Source organism: Macaca nemestrina, chromosome 4, assembly GCF_043159975.1.
Source record: "Macaca nemestrina isolate mMacNem1 chromosome 4, mMacNem.hap1, whole genome shotgun sequence".
Classification (NCBI taxonomy): Eukaryota; Metazoa; Chordata; class Mammalia; order Primates; family Cercopithecidae; genus Macaca; species Macaca nemestrina.
In genome coordinates, this window is record NC_092128.1 from 28,477,741 (window position 1) to 28,500,632 (window position 22,892).

The 22,892-nt window shown below is 39.0% G+C and overlaps 1 protein-coding gene across 3 annotated transcripts in view; it reads left to right on the top strand.

Moving 5' to 3' along the window:
- The first annotated feature begins 2 nt into the window (after nt 1-2).
- The window catches only part of LOC105471383 (COPI coat complex subunit gamma 2), a 162,328-nt gene continuing 139,438 nt past the window's right edge, over nt 3-22,892 (top strand). Inside the window, exons 1-5 of one of the 3 annotated variants that reach the window (XM_011723830.2) lie at nt 3-285; nt 1,369-1,421; nt 1,979-2,059; nt 6,781-6,852; nt 18,757-18,836. In XM_011723830.2, the coding sequence (XP_011722132.1) occupies nt 249-285; nt 1,369-1,421; nt 1,979-2,059; nt 6,781-6,852; nt 18,757-18,836 (323 nt within the window). In that variant the 5' untranslated portion in view covers nt 3-248. Of the gene's footprint in view, nt 286-634; nt 711-1,368; nt 1,422-1,978; nt 2,060-6,780; nt 6,853-18,756; nt 18,837-22,892 lie in introns of those variants that run through there. The other 2 variants (XM_011723831.2, XM_011723832.3) reach the window with 2 other exon arrangements.

Consider the following 22,892-nt stretch of genomic DNA (forward strand, 5'->3'; position numbering starts at 1 on the left):
TGGGCTCCCGGGTCACGGGCCGGGAGGGTCTGGCCCAAGCCTCCGGCGGCTGCGGAAGCAGGAGAGGGCGTGGTTGCGTCCCCGGGGGACGAGGGAGGCCGGGGAGGGCGGGCCTTGGCCCCGAGTGACGGCGCGGCGGCCCAACCGGCGTGAGAGCGCGGGGCCGGCCTTCCTGCAGCCTCTTCCGCTCTCCGGCTGCGGCGCCTGGGACGGTTGCGGTGGGTCTGGGCGTTGGGAAGTCGTCCAAGATGATTAAAAAATTCGACAAGAAGGACGAGGAGTCTGGTACGCGCGGGGCTTCCGAGGCCCACCCTCAGCCACGGGACGCCCCTTCCCCCGCCCGCCGCCACCTGCTTTCGGGCCGGCTGGGCTGGGGGCGTGGGCGCCGGCGTGCCAGGGGGCCGGAGCTGGAGCCGGCCCCTCCCCTCCCCTCGCGGCCGCCGGGGGCCTGCCCGTAGCCCCTCCCCCACGCGCCGGAGCCTCCCTTCGGGCCGCGCGCTCCCGCCCCGGCGCCCGCGCGCGCCCCGCTCCTGCTGCGGCGCATCCGCTCCGAGCCGCCTCCGCCCCTTCGCGCGGGCCCCCGGCGGGGGCGAGAGCGTGCGCGCGTCTCCGCGGCCAGGGGTACTGGTAGGGTCGGACCCCGAGTGGGAGCACCGTGTTCCCGGGGCTGGGGTCGACGGCACAGGGTGTGTGTGTGGAGGAACATTCAGGTGCCTGGTACCTTATCGTTTTCCTGGGACCCCAGGCTCTGTCCGGTTCCCCGGGGGTAAGACTGTGCCTTGGGACACAGCTCGTTGAATGCTCAGGCGTCCAGAAGTGACCTGCGTTTTGATACCCGTCTTTGGTCCAGAGCAAATGGGGAAGATGCCAAGCATCCTCAAAAAGAAAAAAATCCCAGTGTTTGGTAGCATCTCCCACGGTGTGAGAGGGGGTTGGGTTAATCAACCTCCACGACCTCTTGAAGGTTTACGTCTGCGTGATTCTCTGGGAAACTTCGTTTCTGCCTCTCCTTAAGTGTTAGAAACACACAAACTAGTGCTTACCTAAGGAAATCAGAAGCACCCTACCACAATCTCATTAATCTTCGTTGTGGAAATGACACATTTGTAACATTCATGGAAAAAGAGGGCAGGGAAAGAAGACACTCATTTTGGAGAGGGTTGCTGCAAAAGAGAAGTCTCAGCTCTTCGAGTGTGGCAGTGACGGAGCCAGGATCAGAATGATTTCATTTAGTTTGTATGCATATTAGCAATGATTATCACTGTGCCATCCAAGTGTTCACTTACCAAGCATTCAGTACCCTTCTCTGGAAAATACATAAGTTTGTGTAAAACAGCTATTCAGGACATTTTTTTGTTTTATACATAGGTAGTGGCTCAAATCCTTTCCAGCATCTGGAGAAGAGTGCTGTTTTACAGGAGGTATGACTGGGAAGCATTTTGTGCCTTTTCTTTTCTATTCTGTTTTAGAGTGGTGGGCAGCGAATTCCTGGGCTACTGTGATCACAACACCCAAAATAAGGAACGTAACAGAGTTTAGGGAATATAGATTTAAGGGAAAAGGAAGAGGGGTTACTTGTCACACGAGAATTTAGAGCTTATAGAAATGCAAAGACATGAAGACTGTTACAGGTTGGGAATTTTAAATGTAAGAAGGGGTGTTTAGTGCAAGGTTATTGAAATCAGTTATCTGTATTAATGTCATTGTATTAGTATGATACAGATCAGTATTGTGATCCTTATTTAACTGGTATAGCCCGTAAAGTTGAAGTAGTCAACCTAAGGGAATGAGTTAGAAATAAATAGGATGGAAAATCAGGGCCACATGTAATAATTTATCAGATGCTTTAGTAAATTGAGAACTATAGACCATGTTCTTTGGATACTGTGATTAAAAATAGTCTGTATTAAAGTTGATTTGCTATAATCTATGATAGAAAAGGTAGAAAAATAACAGTGTTTTTTATGTTTTTTCGTAGGCTCGTATATTCAATGAAACTCCAATCAATCCAAGAAGATGTTTGCATATTCTTACGAAAATTCTTTACTTACTAAACCAGGTAAATTACTTTTATTTTTCTCAGATAAGTGTGTCCTGGAATACAAATACTGAAGATTCAATGAAATACTTTCTGGAAAGTGTAAATATTTATTTATTTTAAATTCACTTAATTTTAACATATATAACGTTTGGTTAACAAAATAATATGTAAGACTTGAGTATGAGGACTATGACATATATAGGTTGAGTATACCTTATTTGCAATGCTCGGAACCAGAAGTGTTTTAGATTTCAGATTTTTTTGGATTTTGGAACATTTGCAGAATACATACTGGCTGTTCCTGCTCTGAGTATCCGAAATCCAAAATGCTCCAATGAGTGTCTCCACTGAGTGTTATACTGGCACTCAAAAAGTTTCTGATTTTGGAGCATTTCAGATTTTGGATTTTGAGATTAGAGATGTTTAACCTGTACTTCTTTTTCATTTTTGAGATCCTAAGCTAGTGATGCACGTAGTAGATTCTCAATAAATCCTTTGGTTTCAGTTTAATGAGTACTAGTTAGAACATATTGTTTACATGTGTTTGGAGATCTTCATGTTTTTCTGAAAATACAGTGCAAGATCAGGCAAATTCCAGGTGTTTTCTTTCTTTTGTGTGTAATCATGATGTTTTAAAGCTTTGATTTTTAATATTCAGATTTTATATTTATTATCCCTACCTCACCATTGCTATTAAAATAATTCAGGGCAGTAGCTTAACCATTTTATGTGCCTTGATGTCCTTTTCTCTACATGGGGATTATGATAATACCTGTTACAGAGTTGTAATGACTAAATGAGATCATTAGTGTAAAGCACTGAGAATAGTACTGAACACATAGTAAGCATTCAGGAATAGTTTTCCTTCCATCATTCAGCAAATATTTATTGCATAGCTGCTGTGTCCTGTGCACTGTTTTAGGTGTTGGGGATATAGCAGACAAAACCAGCAAAAAATACTTGCACTCATGAAATACAGATTCTGCTTGCTACTATTGTTATTAATTTTCTTTTTTTTTTTTGCCCCAGACTTTAAAAAAAAAAACTCATGTAATGTCTAGGGCCTTAGAAAATATGATTTTGTTTCATGGATTCATATTCCCTCAATAACAGTGGGGAATTGGTTCCAGGACCTCCATTGGTTACTAAAGTCCATAGATGCTCAAGTCCCTCATACAAATGGTGTAGTATTTGCATATAACCTACACATATCCTCCCATATATTTTAAGTCATCTCTGTGATTATAATACCTAGGTTATAATCTCTAGATTATAATACCTGGTACAATGTTAGTGCTGTGTAAATAGTTGTTGTGCTGTATTGTTTAGGGAATAATGACAAGAAGAAGACATCTGTACATGTTCAGTACAAACCCAGTTTTTTTTTTCCTTGAATTTTTTTTTTTCAGGTCTGTTATAACTTTATTGATTTTATTTTTGCTTATCTTTTTTTTATTACTATTATACTTTAAGTTCTAGGGTACATGTGCACAATGTGCAGGTTTGTTACGTATGTATACATGTGCCATGCAGGTGTACTGCACCCATTAACTCGTCATTTACATTAGGTATATCTCCTAATGCTATCCCTCCCCCCTCCCCCCTCCCCACAATAGGACCCAATGTGTGATATTCCCCTTCCTGTGTCCAAGTGATCTCATTGTTCAGTTCCCACCTATGAGTGAGAACATGCAGTGTTTGGTTTTCTGATCTTGCGATAGTTTGCTGAGAATGATGGTTTCCAGCTGCATCCATGTCCCTACAAAGGACACGAACTCATCCTTTTTTATGGCTGCATAGTATTCCATGGTGTATATGTGCCACATTTTCTTAATCCAGTCTGTCACTGATGGACATTTGGGTTGATTCCAAGTCTTTGCTATTGTGAATAGTGCTGCAATAAACATACGTGTGCATGTGTCTTTGTAGTAGCATGATTTATAATCCTTTGGGTATATGCCCAGTAATGGGATAGCTGGGTCAAATGGTATTTCTAGTTCTAGACCCTTGAGGAATTGCCACACTGTTTTCCACAATGGTTCAACTAGTTTACAGTCCCACCAACAGTGTAAAAGTGTTCCCATTTCTCCACATCCTCTACAGCACCTGTTTGCTGATTTTTTAATGATTGCCATTCTAACCGGTGTTAGATGGTATCTCATTGTGGTTTTGATTTGCATTTCTCTGATGGTGAGTGATGATGAGCATTTTTTCATGTGTCTGTTGGCTGCATAAATGTCTTCTTTTGAGAAGTGTCTGTTCATATCCTTTGCCCACTTTTTTCCTTTTCAATCTGAGGCTGGTTGAATCCACGGATTCAGAACTCATGGTTATGGAGGACTGACTGGAGGGCTGACTATATGTGTCTATACACGTATAGAGGGACACATAAAACATACATATATGCCGTATACCTCAGGTGGTTTACATATGGTGCTAGGATAACCATGGTTTCCAATTTGAATTCTAAGAGAATATTTTATCTTTACTTTGTTTTGTGACTGAAGACCTCATTCAGAGATTTAATAAAGTTTTCTTGTTTACAAATGAGGACTAAACAATGAGCACATAGTTTTTTATTTTTTTTATTTTTTTGAGATGGAGTCTCGCTCTGTCACTGGGCTGGAGTGCAGTGGCATGATCTCAGCTCACTACAAGCTCCACCTCCCTGGTTCAAGCGATTCTCCTACTTTAGCCTCCGGAGTAGCTGGGATTACAGGCATGTGCCACCATGCTTGGCTAATTTTTGTATTTTTAGTAGAGACGGGGTTTCACCATATTGGCCAGGTGGGTCTCCAGCTCCTGACCTCAGGGGATCTGCCCACCGCAGCCTCCCAAAGTGCTGGGATTACAGATGTGAGCTACTGTGCCGGATCATCAAGCACATAGTTTTAAATAAAATGTATCTGTTCACAAACAACATAATCCCTCTGTGTTGGCATATAAGAAACATTTAAAGCATAGTCAATTGGGTTTAACTTTTCGTAGCACACATTGCGTCCAAGTTGGCTAAATCCATTGTATAAACAAAAGTTCTGAATGGTCAAAGTTGATTGAGAGTAACATATATTTTTATGTTGGCCATTACCTTTTTGATGAAGCAACTCATGTTGAAACATTTAATTATCTTGATAAGGAAATTACCAAGCACAGCATAAACACAATTAACTATATAAACAAGTTTGGGAACATACATTTTATCTTTGCCTAGTCCTTGGTAGAGCTTTATAGAAAGATACTTTTGAATTTCTGTGAGAGTTGACATATCTATGTGTTTTCTGAGTTTCACGTAAAAAAGTAGGATGTAAGGTTTTCCTATATAACTAAAAAACACACAGACTTCTGGGTATTCAGTAAATAGTTATGAAAGAGAGATAAATCTCTTGCTGATGAGCAGGCTGGATACACTAATTTTTTAAGTAAGTATAAACTTACTGTACTTTATCTTTCATCTTAAACTGTCAGTATTTTTCACCAAAATTTATTCTTATACCTATGGCAAATAGATTGAAGACTAGTTATATTTTATGTGGAATCTGAAGCTCTGAAAAGTGATTGAGTGTAACATATTATTATATAGGATTGCTTTTATTGAAGACATTAAATATTGAAATGGTAATATTTGAGGTAATCTATGATCTGAGATGTTTTGAAATACGTTATCTAACACTTTTTCATTGCTCAGAAAATGTAGTTCCCAGATCAGCAGCATTTGCATCACTTGTTAGAATCACTTGTTAGAAATGTCAAATCTCAGGCCAGGCGTGGTGACTCACGCCTGTAATCCCAGCACTTTGGGAGGTCAAGGCGGGTGGATCACGAGGTCAGGAGTTCAAGACGAGCCTGGCCAACATGGTGAAACCCCGTCTTTACTAAAGACACAAAAAATTAATCAGGCGTGGTGGTGCACGCCTGTAATCCCAGCTAGTTGGGAGGCTGAGGCAGGAGAATCACTTGAACCCGGGAGGCAGATGTTGCAGTGAGCCAAGATTGCGCCACTGTACTCCAACCTGGGCGACAGGGTGAGACTCCATCTCAAAAAAAAAAGAAATGCAAAATCTCAGGCTTTACCACAGAGCCACTGAATCAGAATCTGCATTTTGGCAAGATCCCAGGATGAATTGTCATGCACATTAAAGCATTTGAAGCTCTGATCCAAAGCATGTTTTTAGGGGCTTGAGCCAATATTGAGCTACATAGCAGCTCCTTAAGCCTAGTTTTTTTATACGATGAATCTGGTTCCTGCCCTTTTGGTTGGTCCCCTTTTTGCCACTTTGCTGAGATTCCTAATAGATGGTTCCTTACATTTTAATATTTATTATGCTCCTATGACATGTTAGGCATTGTGCTGGGCATTAGATTATAGACGTGATCTCTGCTCTTAGGCAGTGTAATAATAACGTCCTATTGTGAGTGCTATAATTTTCTGCCTCCTTGTAAACTACAGTACTTCAGGGAGATTTAAAATAGTTTCTACTAAAAGGTTAGAGACTACTATGCTAGAACTTTTAAGCGTGGTATGTGATACTGAATTATTTTAAACAAGGGGGGATAAATGACCATGTGGGTTTATAGATTGAAAGCCAGAAAAATTGCAGAGGCAAAATGTTTACAAAGAGATTCTTTTTTCTTGAGTTCTAAAGGATTTTTGCAGAAATAGAAAATCCTGTGTGTGTATGTGTACATATATATGAATACATATATTTTAAAGTTTAAAAATTGTTTTAAATTTTACTTAGGGTGAACACTTTGGAACAACGGAAGCTACTGAAGCCTTCTTTGCAATGACGCGATTGTTTCAATCTAATGATGTAAGTCTTTTTTATTTTTTTTACGATGAGAAAACTCCTTTTATTTATTTTTCCCAGGGAACTAAGAGTGTTCTAAATTAGGGAGTGTTGCTTGAAATGTTTTAAATTATTTGACTGCTTATAAAACGTATAAATGTTCATTATAAGACATGAAAATGGAAGAATTAAAGTATGCAGTTGTAAAACTCTCCCTCTGCAGATCTACTGTGAAGTCATAAAGACTGTTAATACCTAGCTTCTGGCATGACACTGTAAAGGTGGACTGATAAAGAAGTCAGTGCACATAGCTACCACATTTGTCAGTTCTTAGTCAAGTTTCTGGTGGGCCTGGGATTGCTGTTAGTCAGTGGGGCTGGCAGTTGAGAAGAAGAGATGGATGTGGAGTGGGGAAGGGGAATAAGGAATGGAATAAGGAAAAAGAAAAATGAGTGCAAACTAAACCTGCCTCTCATTACCTTAGACCACCCTGACCTTCAGAACATATGTCTGCTGCTTTTTGTCTGTCTTCTAAGTGTGGTGCACATTTTTCTTTTGCCTAGCCCTAAGGTAGAACCATACAGGGAAGGTAATTCTGGAATATCTATTTTCCAGCTTTCCATTAACATAAATTGGCCAAATCTTGCAGTTTTTTGGTATGTATTGCATATCATCACACGTCACATTTTGCGTCAACCCCCAGAACCTCCTGAGATTTGAGTCTTGTTACAGATCTAAATAATGAGAGGTTTTAGGAGTAGATCTTCAGGAAGATCAGTAGTCCCCTGTAATGCAGCTGTGTCAGGGGAGGCCATTATATACTCTGTAGGCAAAGGGAGACTAATTTCCTCACATATGGGATAAAGGACTGACACTTCTACTGGCAAAAGATGTGGCAGAATTTAGGAGTTTGGGGTACTTGGCTTCATCAGAGTCTGCCTGTGTATCCTCATTCCACTTTTCAGGGCCCCATTCCTTGCCAGTCAAGGTCCTAACTTTAACATAAGATGTCCTGCAACAGTGTGAATTGAATTTGCATTGTAACTGAGCCACTGCAGGACATGCTTTGTAGAAATCTCAGCCCTGTGGCCACATGATATAAGGCTTTCTTATGAAGGCAGTTAATAGATTTCTGGTCCCTTACCCAGATTTGAGTGGTGCATTTAAAACTCTGAGCTCATCATTTTCTTTTCTTGAGAAAAGAATTCTCCAGTGTACGTAGAAACAACTAATTAACCCATTATACAACTTATTTTTACTAAAATCTTCTATGGCATCATCTACTTAGTTACTCAAAGTTTTGTCTTCTATAGGTCCTTGTCTACAGATGATAATTTTAAATATTTTGCCACTGCATGCCATGGACTACTAGTAGCCCCTTTATCATTGGAAACTGGTCATTAATACCTTCAATCAACTCAGAGCAGCAACTTCAGGTTCATATCTTTAAGGTCTTCTTTCCCTTTAACCACTTCCTGTACCAGAAATTCAGGGTTCAAACAGGGAAACAGAACTACTATGAGTATTGTGGAATTAGGTGTTTATTAGAGGAATTAGACTAGAAAACTAGGCAGGTTGAGCTGCTGGAGTGGGGTTCAGAGGGAGGCTGTTATACAAGTCATGGAAGGCTATTGCCTCTTTTGTGGCTCTGCTTTTGCTGCCAGGTGTCTTCCCAAGGCTGCTGTTACTCAGAGGGCTGGCAGTTGGGAAGAAAAGCTGGACATGTAGTGGAGAAAAGGAAGCAGAGTAAGAAAGAAACAGAACGAGGACAAACTTTTGAAGCCTGTAGCACAGAGGTTTATATTAAGAAGATGTGAAATTTTTTTTGTAGGAAATGGATTAGGGAAATGTAGGATTGTTCGAAGGGACTAATAGCCTGTTGAAGTTAGTGCTCATGAATTTAAAGTATTACCAGGTAGCATGGTGAATGTTTTTCTCCAACTACAGCCTGCAGGTTAAAGCGTTGAAGGCTTAGAGATAGGATTTAATCAGGATTGAAGTTTTGCCAGGTTAGTAAACAGAGGGAGAAGCAAAGAAGTTGAGTGGTTGAAACATCGACTGTGAAATCTTTGGTTAGGAGGGAAGCAAGAACGGGGCTGACAGGGACAGCAAAAAGTTGATAGGATCAGTAGATTGTAGGTCAAGAGAGAGTGAAAAAATTTTGGAGTCAGGAGTGTGAGTGCTTGGAAATGAAATTAGAAAAGGAAGCTGTTACTGTTAGAGGCTGTGACAGTGGAATTGGGTGATCATTGTAGGGAGGATGGCATCATTGGAGAAGAGGAGGTCAAGGAATGAAGAGGTCAGAGGTTTAGAGATACCATCTGTATGGATATTAAAATCACCAATACTTATTACTGGGATTGTATTGGAGAGACAGTGAAGAAGGTACTGGTATTTTTTAAAAATAGGGGAAGTAACCTGGGTTTAATAGACAACCAGCAATGGTAGCAGGTGACATAATATAAAGGCATAAGCTTCCCCACCTGTAGGCCTCGTGGTATGAGGGTTATGGGAGAGAAAACAGCCGCTGTTTCAGAGGGTTGCCGGAGGATCCCTGGGAGAGAGCCAGGTTTCAGTTAGAGAAAAAGATGGGAACATTCAGAGAAGAGTTTGAGAATATAGGGGATTTTGCTGATGAAAGTGTCAGAGAATATAATGGCGCTGATTAGAAGGATGGAAAATGGAGTGAGACGAGGTGCTATACCCGGATGCAAAGAATAAGTCTGCAGGTTATGAATAATGACCAGAATATTTTAGGCTTTTTGAAGTGACTGAGGTAAGTAGCCATGTACAGCATGATGTGATTAGTTTTAATGGTTCCTTAGGCAAAATACGGAATTGAGGGAGTGATTGTTTTGGGGCAAAGAGAGGTAGAGATTTTGCCAGAAGCATGTGGAGCTCCTTCCATTACCAGCATTCCTTTACCAGAAGGTTGGTATTCTTCTATCGTTGTTTATATTAATACATGAGGATTATGTATGTTTTTTTAATAATCAATACTTTGCATTTTTGTGTGTCTTTAAGTATAAAAATAACATCTTCATATTATTTTGCAATGTTGTTGTTGTTGTTTTTGAGTTGTCGCCCAGGCTGAAGTGCAGTGGTGTGATTTTGGCTCACTGCAGCCTCCACCTCCTGGGTTCAAGCGATTCTCCTGCCTCAGCCTCCTGAGTAGCTGGGACTACGGGTGCGCGCCATCATGCCTGGCTAATTTTTGTATTTTTAGTAGAGATGGAGTTTCACCATGTTGGCCAGGATGGTCTCAATCTCCTGACCTCGTGATCTGCCCACCTTGGCCTCGCAAAGTACTGGGATTACGGGTGTGAGCCACCACGCCTGGCCTGCAGTGTTTATAATTAATACATTTTTAAGATTTACCTGCTTGTTACATGTAGTTCTACTTTATTTACTTTCACTACTGTATGGAATTCCAATATGTGAATATACAGTAATTCTATTCATCCATTCTCCCATTGGTAGATATAAGTTGTTCCCACATTTTACCTATTACACATGATACTGCACATAATGTTTATGTACAGAGTGAGGCTTTTTCTGGAGTAGATATCTACAAGTGGAATTTCTAGATAATGCTTGTTTTTTGACAGTCATGTCAAATTGATCTGTTAGATTAGAGGTTGTATTAAATTATACAGACACTGCTCCAAATCCTCACCATTTCTTACTGCCAGGCCCAAGTACATGCCATTTGGAAAATATGATATGGCATCTTTTTGTGGTTTTAATTTGCATTTTCATGATCATCGCTGAGGTTGAAACTCTTTTCATATGTTTAATAGTCATTTTGCTTTTGTCTCTGAATTGCCTGTTGATATTCTTTGTTTATTAAATTCTTCCCACTGATCTATAGGTTAAAGTTTTTAAAACCTTTATAGTCTTTTTAAAAATAAAATAAGCTCTATTGAATATAACTTATATACAATAAAATTCACCAATTTTAAGTGTACAGTTTAGTGAGTTTTGACCATGTATAGAGTCATGGAACCACTACTACAGTCATGATATAGAAACTTTTCACCATTCCAGAATATGTCCTTATATCCATTAGTTACTTGTTCCCTCACCCGAACTCTAGCACCTGTTCTACTTTCTGACTATGTAGTTTTGCATTTTCTAGAATTTCATTTAAATCTAATCATATAGTATATAGTCTTGTGTGATTTTTATGTCTTGTTTCTTTCACTTAGCTTATGGCTTTTGTGATCCAATTTCTTTTTTTTTTTTTTTTTTTTTTTTTTGAGATGGAGTCTCGCTCTGTCGCCCAGGCTGGAGTGCAGTGGCGCGATCTCGGCTCACTGCAAGCTCTACCTCCCGGGTTCACGCCATTCTCCCGCCTCAGCCTCCGAGTAGCTGGGACTACAGGCGCCCGCCACCACGCCCGGCTAGTTTTTTGTATTTTTAGTAGAGACGGGGTTTCACCATGTTAGCCAGGATGGTCTCGATCTCCTGACCTCGTGATCCACCCGCCTCGGCCTCCCAAAGTGCTGGGATTACAGGCTTGAGCCACCGCGCCCGGCCTTGTGATCCAATTTCTTATATGTATCAGTACTTAGTTCCTTATTATCACTGAATAGTATTCCATTTTATGGAGATCATCTGAGTGATTTATCTGTTTGAAGTATATGGATTTTGGTTTGTTTCCAGTTTATGGCTATTGTGAATAAAGCTGCTAAAAGTATTCCAGTACAAGTCTTTGTGTGAACCTGCTTCCATTTCTCTTTGATTAATATCTAGGAGTGGCATTGTCGGATTTGCATTTCCCTAATGATGAGTATCTTAAGCATATTTTCTTTTCTTTTTTTTTTTTTTTTTTTGAGACAGAGTCTGGCTCTTTCAGCAGGCTGGAGTGCAGTGGCGCGATCTTGGCTCACCGCAAGCTCCGCTTCTCGGGTTCATGCCATTCTCCTGCCTCAGCCTCTCGAGTAGCTGGGACTACGGGCGCACGCCACCACACCCAGCTAATTTTTGTATTTTTAGTAGAGACGGGGTTTCACCGTGTTGGCCAGGATGGTCTCAATATCTTGACCTCGTGATCTGCCCACGTTGGCCTCCCAAAGTGCTGCGATTGCAGATGTTAAGTCTCAGTGCCCAGCCTAAGCATATTTTCATTTACTTATTTGTCATCTGTATATCTGCTTTGATGAAGTGTCTGTTAAAATTTGGTACCATTAAAAAAACCAAGTTGTCAGCTGGGCACGGTAGCTCACGCCTGTAATCTTAGCACTTCGGGAGGCCCAGGCGGGCAGATCATGAGGTCAGGAGTTTGAGACTAGCCTGGCCAACATAGTGAAACCTGTCTCTACTAAAAATACAAAAAATTAGCTGGGCGTGCTGGCAGCCACCTGTAATCCCAGCTCCTTGGGAGGCTGGGGCGGGAGAATCCCTTGAACACAGGAGGTAGAGGTTGCAGTGAGCTGAAATCATGCCACTGCATTCCAGTCCAGGTGACAGTGCAAGCCTCTGTCTCAAAAAAAAAAAAAAAAAAAAAAAAAAATCTTGTCATCTTATTGAGTTATAAGTTTCTTTATATATTCTGGATAGAAGTCCTTTATCAGATAGGTGTTTTGTAAGTATTTCCTCCCACTCTGTGGCTTGCCTTTTCATTTACTGGACTGTTATTTTTTTTTTTTAAGTATAGTTTTACATGCAGTAATATTCATCCTTTTGAGGGTATTGTTCTATGAGCTTTGACAAACACATACAGTGGTGGTATCACCACCACAATTGAGATTTAGAGCATTTCCATCTCCTTAAAAAGTTCCCTCATGTTCCCTCTTTATCATCTATTTCTCGTTGCCTCCCTCAGCCCCTGGCAATCCGTTATCTCCTTTCCGTCCTTGTAAATTTGCCTTTTCCAGGAAGTCATATGAATGATATCATATTGTATGAAGCCTTTTGTGAATTTCTTTTCAGTTACTTAGATGATGCATATGAGATTCATCCATATTATTGTTTGTATCAGTAGTTTATTTTTATTTTGTCATCCTATTCCATTGAATGGATGTACCTGTCTTTATCTGCTTGCCAGTTGAAGGATATTTGGCTTGTTACCAGTTTTTGGAGATTATAAAGAACATTGCTATAAACATTCATGTTTTGATTTTTGTATGAACATACATTTTTATTTCTTTTGGATAAATGCCTGGGAGTGGGATTGCTGGGCCATATGTAGGTGTGGTACATTTAACTTTGTAATAAACTACCAACTCATTTTTCTAAAATGTTTGTAATCATTCCCACAGTCACTGTATGAGAGCTGCAGTTTGCTCTGCGTTCTGGCCAGCACTTTGTATTGTTGTTTTTATTTTTGTTTTTAATTTTAGCCATTCTGATAGGTGTGTAATGGTATCCCTTTGTGTCTTAAATTTGCATTTTTCTAATGGCTGATGATCTCAAACATCTTTTCATTTGTATTTTTACCTTCCATATGTCTTCTGTTGGTGAAGGATTTGTTAATGTCTTTTGCCCATTAAAAAAACTGGATTGTTTATTTTCTTATTGAGTTTTAAGAGGTCTTTATGCATTCTGGATACAAATCCTTTATCAGATGTGTTTCACAAATATTGTCTCTCAGTATGTGGCTTATGTTTTTATTTTCTTAAAGTCTTTCAAAGGGCAGAAGTTTTAAATTTTGATGAAGTCCACTTTATCAAATTTTTTTCTGTTACGGATTGTGCTTTTTATGTCATATCATAGAAATCTTTGCTTAACCGAAGGTGACAACGATTTTCTCCTGTGCTTTTTTTCTGGATGTTTGTGGTTTTATATCAATTATCTTATGATCCATTTCATATTAATTTTTTTATATAGTATAAAGTAAAGGTTGATTTATTTTCACCTCTTTCCTCTTCCTCCATCCACTCCCTCTTCCTTTTCTTCTTTCTTCATTTTCTCAACACATGGTTCTGGAACATTGCATATTCATCTGGAAGGAGAAAGGGGAGGAGGGGGAGGATATGATGAAGGTGATTTTGTTTCATTGACCTATATGTCTATTCTTACTTTAGCTCTATGCTGTCTTGATTAACTATAGGTTTAAAATCTACTATAGTAAGTTTTATAGTGCATATCTTTCTATTTTTCAAAATTGTTTTGGCTCTTTTGGGCCCTTTGCATTTCCATATGGATTTTAAATATAACATCTATGTTATGTATAGATAATATAGAAATATGTAGATATATAAAAATAGACAAATTATATTATATATAATCTTTTTTTTTTTTTTTTTGAGACGGAGTCTCGCTCTGTCCCCAGGCTGGACTGCAGTGGCACTATCTCGGCTCACTGCAAGCTTCGCCTCCCGGGTTCATGCCATTCTCCAGCCTCAGCCTCTCGAGTAGCTGGGACTACAGGCACCCGCCAACATGCCCAGCTAATTTTTTGTATTTTTAGTAGAGACAGGGTTTCACCGTGTTAGCCAGGATGGTCTTGATCTCCTGACCTCGTAATCCACCCACATCAGCCTCCCAAAGTGCTGGGATTACAGGCGTGAGCCACTGTGCCCGGCCTAATATAATCTTTTTATATAGATATAAAAAGCCTGCTGGAACTTTGATGGGGCTTGCATTAGATCTAAAGAGCAATTTTAGGAGAATGGACATTGTAGCACTATTGAGTTTTCTTCTTCACAAACATGGTGTATATCCCTTTTTTCAAGTCTCTCTAACTTCTGCCAGCCGCATTTTACAGTTTTCAGTGTACAAGTCTTGCACATATTTTGTGAAATTTGTCCCTAAAGTAGATAGTATGTTTTGATGCTCTTGTATTTGTATTGTTTATTGGTAGTCTCTAGAAATTAAATGAACTTTTATATATTGACCTTTTTCTTGTGATCTCCTTAAATGTTTGTTAGAGTTCACTATTGAAGCTGTCTTCTTAGTGGGAAGGCTTTTCGGGGTTAATTAACTTCATTAAAAAAATGTATATATGATGCCATTCAGGTTATTTGTTTTCTTGAGTGTGCTCTGGTAGTTTGTATCTTTCAAGGAATTTCAGCTAAATTGTTGTTTGCATAAAGCTCTTCATAATATTCCTCCATTCTTTTAATGTCTGCAGAATCCTTAGTGATGTCTCTTCCTTCATTCCGATATTGGTAAATTGTATCTTCTCTCTTTTATTCCTAGGAAGCTTGTCTAGGGATTTATAAACTTTATTGATCTTGTCATAGAACCAGCTTTCTGTTTCATTGATTTTTTAAAATTATTTTTCTCTTCCAAACTAATTGTGCAAAAAGAAAAAAAAAAAAAAGCTAAAAAACCAAACCAAAAGAAGGGGAAAAAGAGAGGAAGAGAAACATAGATCAAACAGGACAAACAAATCATATAATGACCTGGTAGATATAGACCCAAATATATCATTATCCACATTAAATGTAAATGAAGAGCACAAAGATCATTTATGAAAAGTTGACTGTATATTGAGCCATAAAGCGAGACAACAAATTTCAAAAGATTGAAATCATGTAGACTGTGTTCTTTATTTACAGTGGGATAGTGTTAGAAATTAATAATAAAAGAATAAATCAATCGCCGTTTATTTTGATAGTAAGAACATTTTTTTCTGTTTTGTTTATAGCCATAGTAAAGTAAATGGGCTGGATTTACCCTGCTACTATAAATACCTAGAAAATCAAACAAAATTTATGATGTAACATTTTCAGACATTGGATAATAGGTATCCCAGGACTGTGATCTGAAGAAGGGAAACTAGGTCAGTCCTAGGATTGTGCTAGATCATGGCCCGGAAACAGATTACAGGCCTAGCTCTCTCTCAGAGCTGAGAAAACGAATGTAGGTTAGGAGCCAAGAAAGCTCGAGTTTGTGAAGCAGAATACCAAAGAAGCCAAAGAAGAAGGAGCAGGAGAGAAAAAGAGGGCCGGGGAGAGAAGGAAGGAGGAGAGGGAGGGATTCCATGATCTGCTGAGGACTGTCCCTTGAGTCTTTGGTTAAGTAAAAACTGATCTGTGTATGTAAAAAAGGAAACTACTGAAAGCTAAAGAAAGAATCTGAAAAACAGGGCTCCGAATAGTTTGTATTCCCACCAGTGAAAGTGGAAAGAGCTTATATTGCGTAAGACATCTGGTATAGTTCTCAAAAGGAAACCATACATAAGTAATTATTACCTAAGTAATGGGAATATATTATAACCTTACACTAAAACTTTTTTTTTTTTTTTTTTTTTGAGACGGAGTCTCGCTCTGTAGCCCAGGCTGGAGTGCAGTGGCCGGATCTCAGCTCACTGCAAGCTCCGCCTCCCGGGTTCACGCCATTCTCCGGCCTCAGCCTCCCAAGTAGCTGGGACTACAGGCGCCTGCCACCTCGCCCGGCTAGTTTTTTGTATTTCTTAGTAGAGACGGGGTTTCACCGTGTTATCCAGGATGGTCTCGATCTCCTGACCTCGTGATCCACCCGTCTCGGCCTCCCAAAGTACTGGGATTACAGGCTTGAGCCACCGCGCCCGGCTACACTAAAACTTTAAAAAGCCCATAAGTAAGCCTCAAAGTGGGGCGGGGTGTGGGGGAAACAAACCGCTAGTCCTGGGTAACCTTCCCTCACGACAGAATAGAGTTCAATACTATGTAAGATCATGCAACAAAATAATAAACTTCACAATGTGCAGCATCTAATAAATTATCAGATATGCAAATAAACAGGAAATATTATCTATAAACAGGTGAAAAATGGATCAGCATACACAAACCCAAAATGATAAAGGTGATGGAATGAGCAGATGATGTCATTAGAACAACTATTAACATGGTCTATATGCTTAAGAGTGTATAGAGAGGCATAACAAAAATAAAGCATAAAATAGGAGAGATACAAAGAGATCCAAATACACTTCCCAAAAATTAAAAAAAAGAAAAGAAATATATAAAACGAAAACTACACTACATGGGGTTAATAGCAAATTAGAGATGTAGGACAAACAAACGAACACACAAACAAAACCCAGGGTTATTGAAGACAGCAGTAGAAGTGGTCCAGAATAAAGCAGAGAGGAAAAAAAGACAGACTAGAAATAAGCAGAGCGTCAGCAACCTGTGAGATAATACTTTGGAAGTTTATTTTATTGTTTATACTCAAAATTGCAGTGGGTTTTTGACTTATCAAAATCGAATACTCATCTCTGTGTTTTCCCTACTCATGGGAAATTCGAGAGTCTTAGGATACTCTGATTCCTTATACATATATATCAACATATGTATGTGTGTATATGCATACACACATGCACATTTACATTCATATATTCTATGCTATCATTTTCTTATGAGTCTTGTTTGTTCATTGTGACTTACTCATGTCTTTAGCACTTTTTAAAAACTCTTCATTCCTTGCTCTATTTCTGAGTTATCTGGGATGATTTTCCTTGTGCTTGAAGAATATAACTTTGAGAATCTTATTTTCCTAGACGTTAGATACTATATCCCACAGAAGTAAGATCCTTCTGTGGCTATGAATGTTTGGTTGTGTTCATTTCTAGCATCTGTGAATTTGTCTTAATTTTGTCCTTGGCTACACGTTTAAAATTTTTGTTTCTATTTTATTCAGCATTTCTGTGTATTTGTTTATGCAGTATGTTTTAGTGATTAAGAACACATTTTTTGCCAACATTTTGTATTGTTTGTCTTTTGAATTTTCACCGTTTTGGTGGGTGTGAGGTAATTTCTGAAATATGGTTTTAATTTTTCATTGGATAAGTAATTTTCATTTCCCTGATGACTAATAATGTTCAGCCCCCATTTTTTTGTGTTTTAATGAAATTTTTTTTTTGTATCTCTTGTTTTCTTCTGCTTCTCACATAACTTTTTTTTTCTTTTTTTTTTTAATTGGGGTGGGATGTTCTTGAAACTTTGATTCTTATTTTTTGTTTTCTTCTCATAGTAGCTTTGATCTGCCCCATGTGTGTGCCCATACTGACTTTCTGTGTGTGTGTGTGTGTGTGTGTGTGTGTGTGTGTTTTGTTTGTTTGTTTGTTTTTCTGTGTTTAATCACCGCGAGGATCCTTGCTCTCTTCTCTTTCCTTAATGGGTTCAGTAGTATCAAGGTTTTCTCCATAGCTTGACCTCTGGAGCTGCGTCTGATGTATTTGGGTTTCTCTGCTTAAAATAAATTTGAGGTTACTCAGTAAGGACAGACTAGAGGAACCTGGCGTCTGACCGCTGCCCATTTATCCGTAGTGTGTGAATAAATCAGAGATCCAGTTGTGTCGGGGAGAGTAGATGGAGCATTGTTAGCTTAGTACTTACTTGGATCCAGGTATTCATCTAGAAATCTCATTTAGGGTTCAGGAGAAAACATTGGTATACACTGAACTGAGGAAAGTGCAGAGTTTGCCCATTTAGCCCTACATATTTTTTAAAAACTTAAAAAATATGTTTTCCAGGAATAAGCCTTTAATTAACACTGTACACTGTCTCTACTGAAAATACAAAAATTAGCCAGGCGTGGTGGCAAGCACGTGTAATCCTGGCTACCTGGGAGGCTGAGGCAGGAGAATTGCTTGAACCCAGGAGGTGGAGGTTGTGGTGAGCCGAGATCGCGCCACTGCACTCCAACCTAGGCAACAGAGCGTAACTCCATCTCAAAAAAGCAAAACAAGACAAAACAAAAAACCTATGTCTTTGGACTCAAGCTATCAGAGTCTAAGTTTGTATTTCTCTGTGGAAAGATCCATATAATTGAATTTTTAAGTTTTTACCTTTTGTGTCAGTGCATCCGTTGTGTTTAGGAAATACTAGTATTCTGAATATTTTCTCACCCAGATATTAATTTTTTTTTTTGGTAGATGAGACTCTTTTAAGAATATCTTTCTAAATATATATCTACTTGGGTTCCTCACTTCAAATAATTTTAAAAACCATTTCCTTATGAATAATCTGTTACCTTTTATAAATAATTTTTCAGCAAACATTGAGGAGAATGTGCTACCTTACCATCAAAGAAATGGCTACCATCTCTGAGGATGTGATAATTGTCACAAGCAGGTATGTGAATGGTCAAAATCTAGGATGAGATACTTATATATTTAGTGAAATATTTGCTGTTTGCTCTCTGTTGATTTTATTTTTTGACCATAAGCCAATAGGAATTTAAAAGAACATAATATCTTAAAGCATTCTTTTCTAAAATGAAGTTTTCATCATGTGAAAGCCATCCTTATCTGATAAAGCAAAGGAAGAAGTTACAAAAGATAATATTGATAGATTTGAGTGCATAAAAATGTTCATAAAAATAGATAAAACTGGCTGGGCGCGGTGGCTCAAGCCTGTAATCCCAGCACTTTGGGAGGCCGAGACGGGCGGATCGTGAGGTCAGGAGATCGAGACCATCCTGGCTAACATGGTGAAACCCCGTCTCTACTAAAAAATACAAAAAACTAGCCAGGCGAGGTGGCGGGCGCCTGTAGTCCCAGCTACTCAGGAGGCTGAGGCAGGAGAATGGCGTAAACCCGGGAGGCGGAGCTTGCAGTGAGCTGAGATCTGGCCATTGCACTCTAGCCTGGGCAACAGAGTGAGACTCCGTCTCAAAAAAAAAAAAAAATAGATAAAACTAAAAAGTAAGTGATAACATGTACACTGAAATAAAATATTTACAACAGATACATCAAAGGCTAGCATCTGTAATATATAAAGAACTTTTAAAAAGAAACAAGTGATAATTCATCAAATAACCAATAAATATTTGATGATAATTCATCAAAAAGGATCTAAATGTCTTTAGATAGTCTCACTAGTAACCAAAAAACATAAATTAAAAATTCAAGAATGAGGTATAATAGTTTTTATTCATCAAACTGGCAAAAAAGCAAAAAGGCAGTATTCAGTACTTGTAAGGGAGACATACTCTTATACAAAGGAGACGGAGTAATAAATTGATTCAGTTTTTCTAGAAAGCAGTTTAGCAACATTTGTTGAATAATTGAAAGGTTTTATCCCTTTGACCTAGTAAGGCCATATCTGTGGAACTATCCTTGGGAAATAATCAGACATAACACAGAAAAACTTACATATATTGATGTTTGTTGCAACACCATTTACAGTAGCAAAAAGAACAAAACAACTTATGTGTCTACCATTGATAAAATTATTTAACCATATTGTCATGTTATAAAATATTTTAAATTTTGGAGATATTTTTGAAACATCTGATATTAATAAGTTTTCATAAACTGCTAAATGGAGATTGGAGTCAATCTACGTATTCCATATAGTCTCACTTTAAAGAACATTTTATGTGCCAGATGTGGTGGCTCACGCCTGTAATCCCAGCACTTTGGGAGGCTGACGCAAGTGGATCATCTGAGGTCAGGAGTTCAAGACCAACCTGGCCAACATGGTGAAACCCTATCTCTACTAAAAATACAAAAAAATTAGCCAGGCGTTGGTGGCGTGCTCCTGTAATTCTAGCTACTTGGGAGGCTGAGGCGGGAGAATCACTGCAGCCTGAGAGGCGGAGGTTGTGATAAGCCGAGATTGTGCCACTGCACTTCAGCCTGGGTGATAGAGTGAGACTCAGTCTCAGAAAAAAAAAAAAGAACATTTTGTGTGTGTGTGTGTGTGTGTGTGTATATATATATATATATATATATACACACACATAAAGTATGGATAGAAGTTACACAGACTTTGGATGGTTGGGATTGTGGCTGATATTTGTTTTCTTTAAACTTTTTATAATTTGCAAATGTCCTAGAATAAGTATATATAGTTTATAGTTCTAAGTGTATAATAAACATTATTTTTAAAGTAGTTGCCTTCTTAATTACTATAACTCATTGAAGTGAATCTGGTTTTATATAACAGAATAAATGTTTAGAGGAGGGTGCTTGTGTTTAACCTGTAGTGGTGTGGAATGTAGTTTCAATTAGGAAAACTTTCAGCTGAAAATAATAGAAAAGCAGATGTAAACAGTGACATAAACAGGATGGGAGTTTGTTTTTTCTCATATAACCGTAGGTCTAGAGGCATAGAGTAGCTGGTGTTGGCTCAGTCATTCAGCAATGTCAGGGGTAGTGTCTCTTGAATTCTTTGGACATTCTCCATTATTGCAAAATAGATGCCCGAATTACTGGCAGTATACCACATTCAAGGCTAGAGGGGTACTGGGAAGGAAGCCAGGGAAGGCCACGCCATCTGCCTCTTTTATCAGGAACGCAGTATCTTTTCCCAAGGCAATTTTTAGATTTCACTGGGCACAACTGTGTTATATGACTATCCTTAGGAAGCCAGGAAAGTATTTAGTATTTTATAGCCCAAGTATTAGGGACAGAAAAGGGAGAAGGGGTTGAAAATGGGTGTTATCTAATGGTATCTACCACAAGTAAAACAAACAAACAAACAAAAAAAAACAGAAAACCTTCAGTTAGATTGCTAGATTCACTAATATTTTGAAAAATTTTAAATAAATTAGTCATTGAGAGTTTTTTGTTTGTTTCTTTTAGCTGTCAATACTTCGCTCTGAGTTTTGCTAGGCTACCTTGAATTATGGTGTATTTCTCTTAATAGTTCATTTTAAGTGATCAGTAGATGTGGTAGGCAGGATAATAGTGACCCAAAGATGTCCATGTTCCAATTCCTAGGACCTGTGAATATGTACATTACATGGCAAAAGAGAATTATGATTGCTAAACAGCAGATAGGGAAATTATTCTGGATCATTCAGGTGGTCACTTTAAGGACTACACTTCTTGAAAATGAAAGTGGGATGCAGAAGAGGTGTCAGTAAGAGATGTGATGATGGAAACAAGGTCAGAGATGCAGTGTTGCTGTATTTGGAGATGGGGGAAGAGGGCCATGAGTCAAGGAATGTGGTAACTTCTAGAAACTGGAAAAAGCAAGGATTCACCCTTCTAGCCTCCGGAAAGGACTGTAGCCCTACTGATATCTTGATTTTAGCCCAGTGAGACCAGTTTTGGACTTCTAACTTACATAACTGTAAGATAAAGAAATGAATGTTGTATTTTCCTCTAAGTTTGTGGTACTTTGTTACAGCAGCAATAGACGACTAATGCAGATTTTGGTACTGGAAGTGGGGTGCTGCTGTAACAAATACCTGAAAATGTGGAAGTAGTTTTGGAACTATGCAGTGAGCACATCTGGAAGAATTTTGAGGTGCATGATAGAAAAAGCCTAGATTGCCATGACAATAAAAATATGGATGTTAATGACTCTATTAGACTTAGAAAAAAGTGAAGAGCAGGATAGAGAAAACATTTATCATCTTAGAGAATATCTAAATCATTGTGAACAGATGGTGAAAATGCATTAAAGGTGCTGGCTCAGAGGAAAATGTTGGGAATTGAAGGAAAAGGGATCCCTATTATAGTGGCAGAAAGCTCGGTAGGCTTGTGTACTGCAATTAGGTGGAAAGGAGGACTTACAAACAGTGAACTTGGATGTTTAACTGAAGAGATTTCCAAGCAAAGTGTTGAAGGTATGGCCTAGTTTCTTTTTGCCACTAATAGCAAAATTAGAAAGTAGAGACATAAATCAAGAGGAGACCTGTTAAACAAAAAGGAACCAGGACTTGATGATTTTGGAAATTCTTAGTCTACCCAAGTGGCAAAGAGTGCTAAAGTCAGGAGTTTCACTGTCAGGAAAATGTGCTCTAGAGAAAAAGCCAAAGGAGTCACTGCACAACCTTTTGCTGAAACCTCAGAAAGATCAAAAGGTCAGAGCATTCACTCACACGAAAGGCTGAAGAGATCAAGAGGTGTGACTTGTAGATTCCCTTAGCATCTAAGTAGAAGCCAGAAATAGAGATGGGATGATCTAGGCAAGATCTGTGGAGGAGCCTCTTGTCTAATGGAGTGAGTCTCTGTACTTATACAGTAGACCCACAAGGTTTTTGAGAATTCTACGTCAGCAGCAACTCAAAGGGAGAGAGAGAGAGGATGAAGTGAAAGACTCAAAGAGGAGGCAAAATTCGTCTTCATTTGTGGATGTATGGAATTAGAAAAGAAATGAGAGGATGAAGTGAAAGAAGGCTATCAGAGCCCCAAAATTCTACAGGCAGGAAACAAGCCAGTGGAACTACTCAGC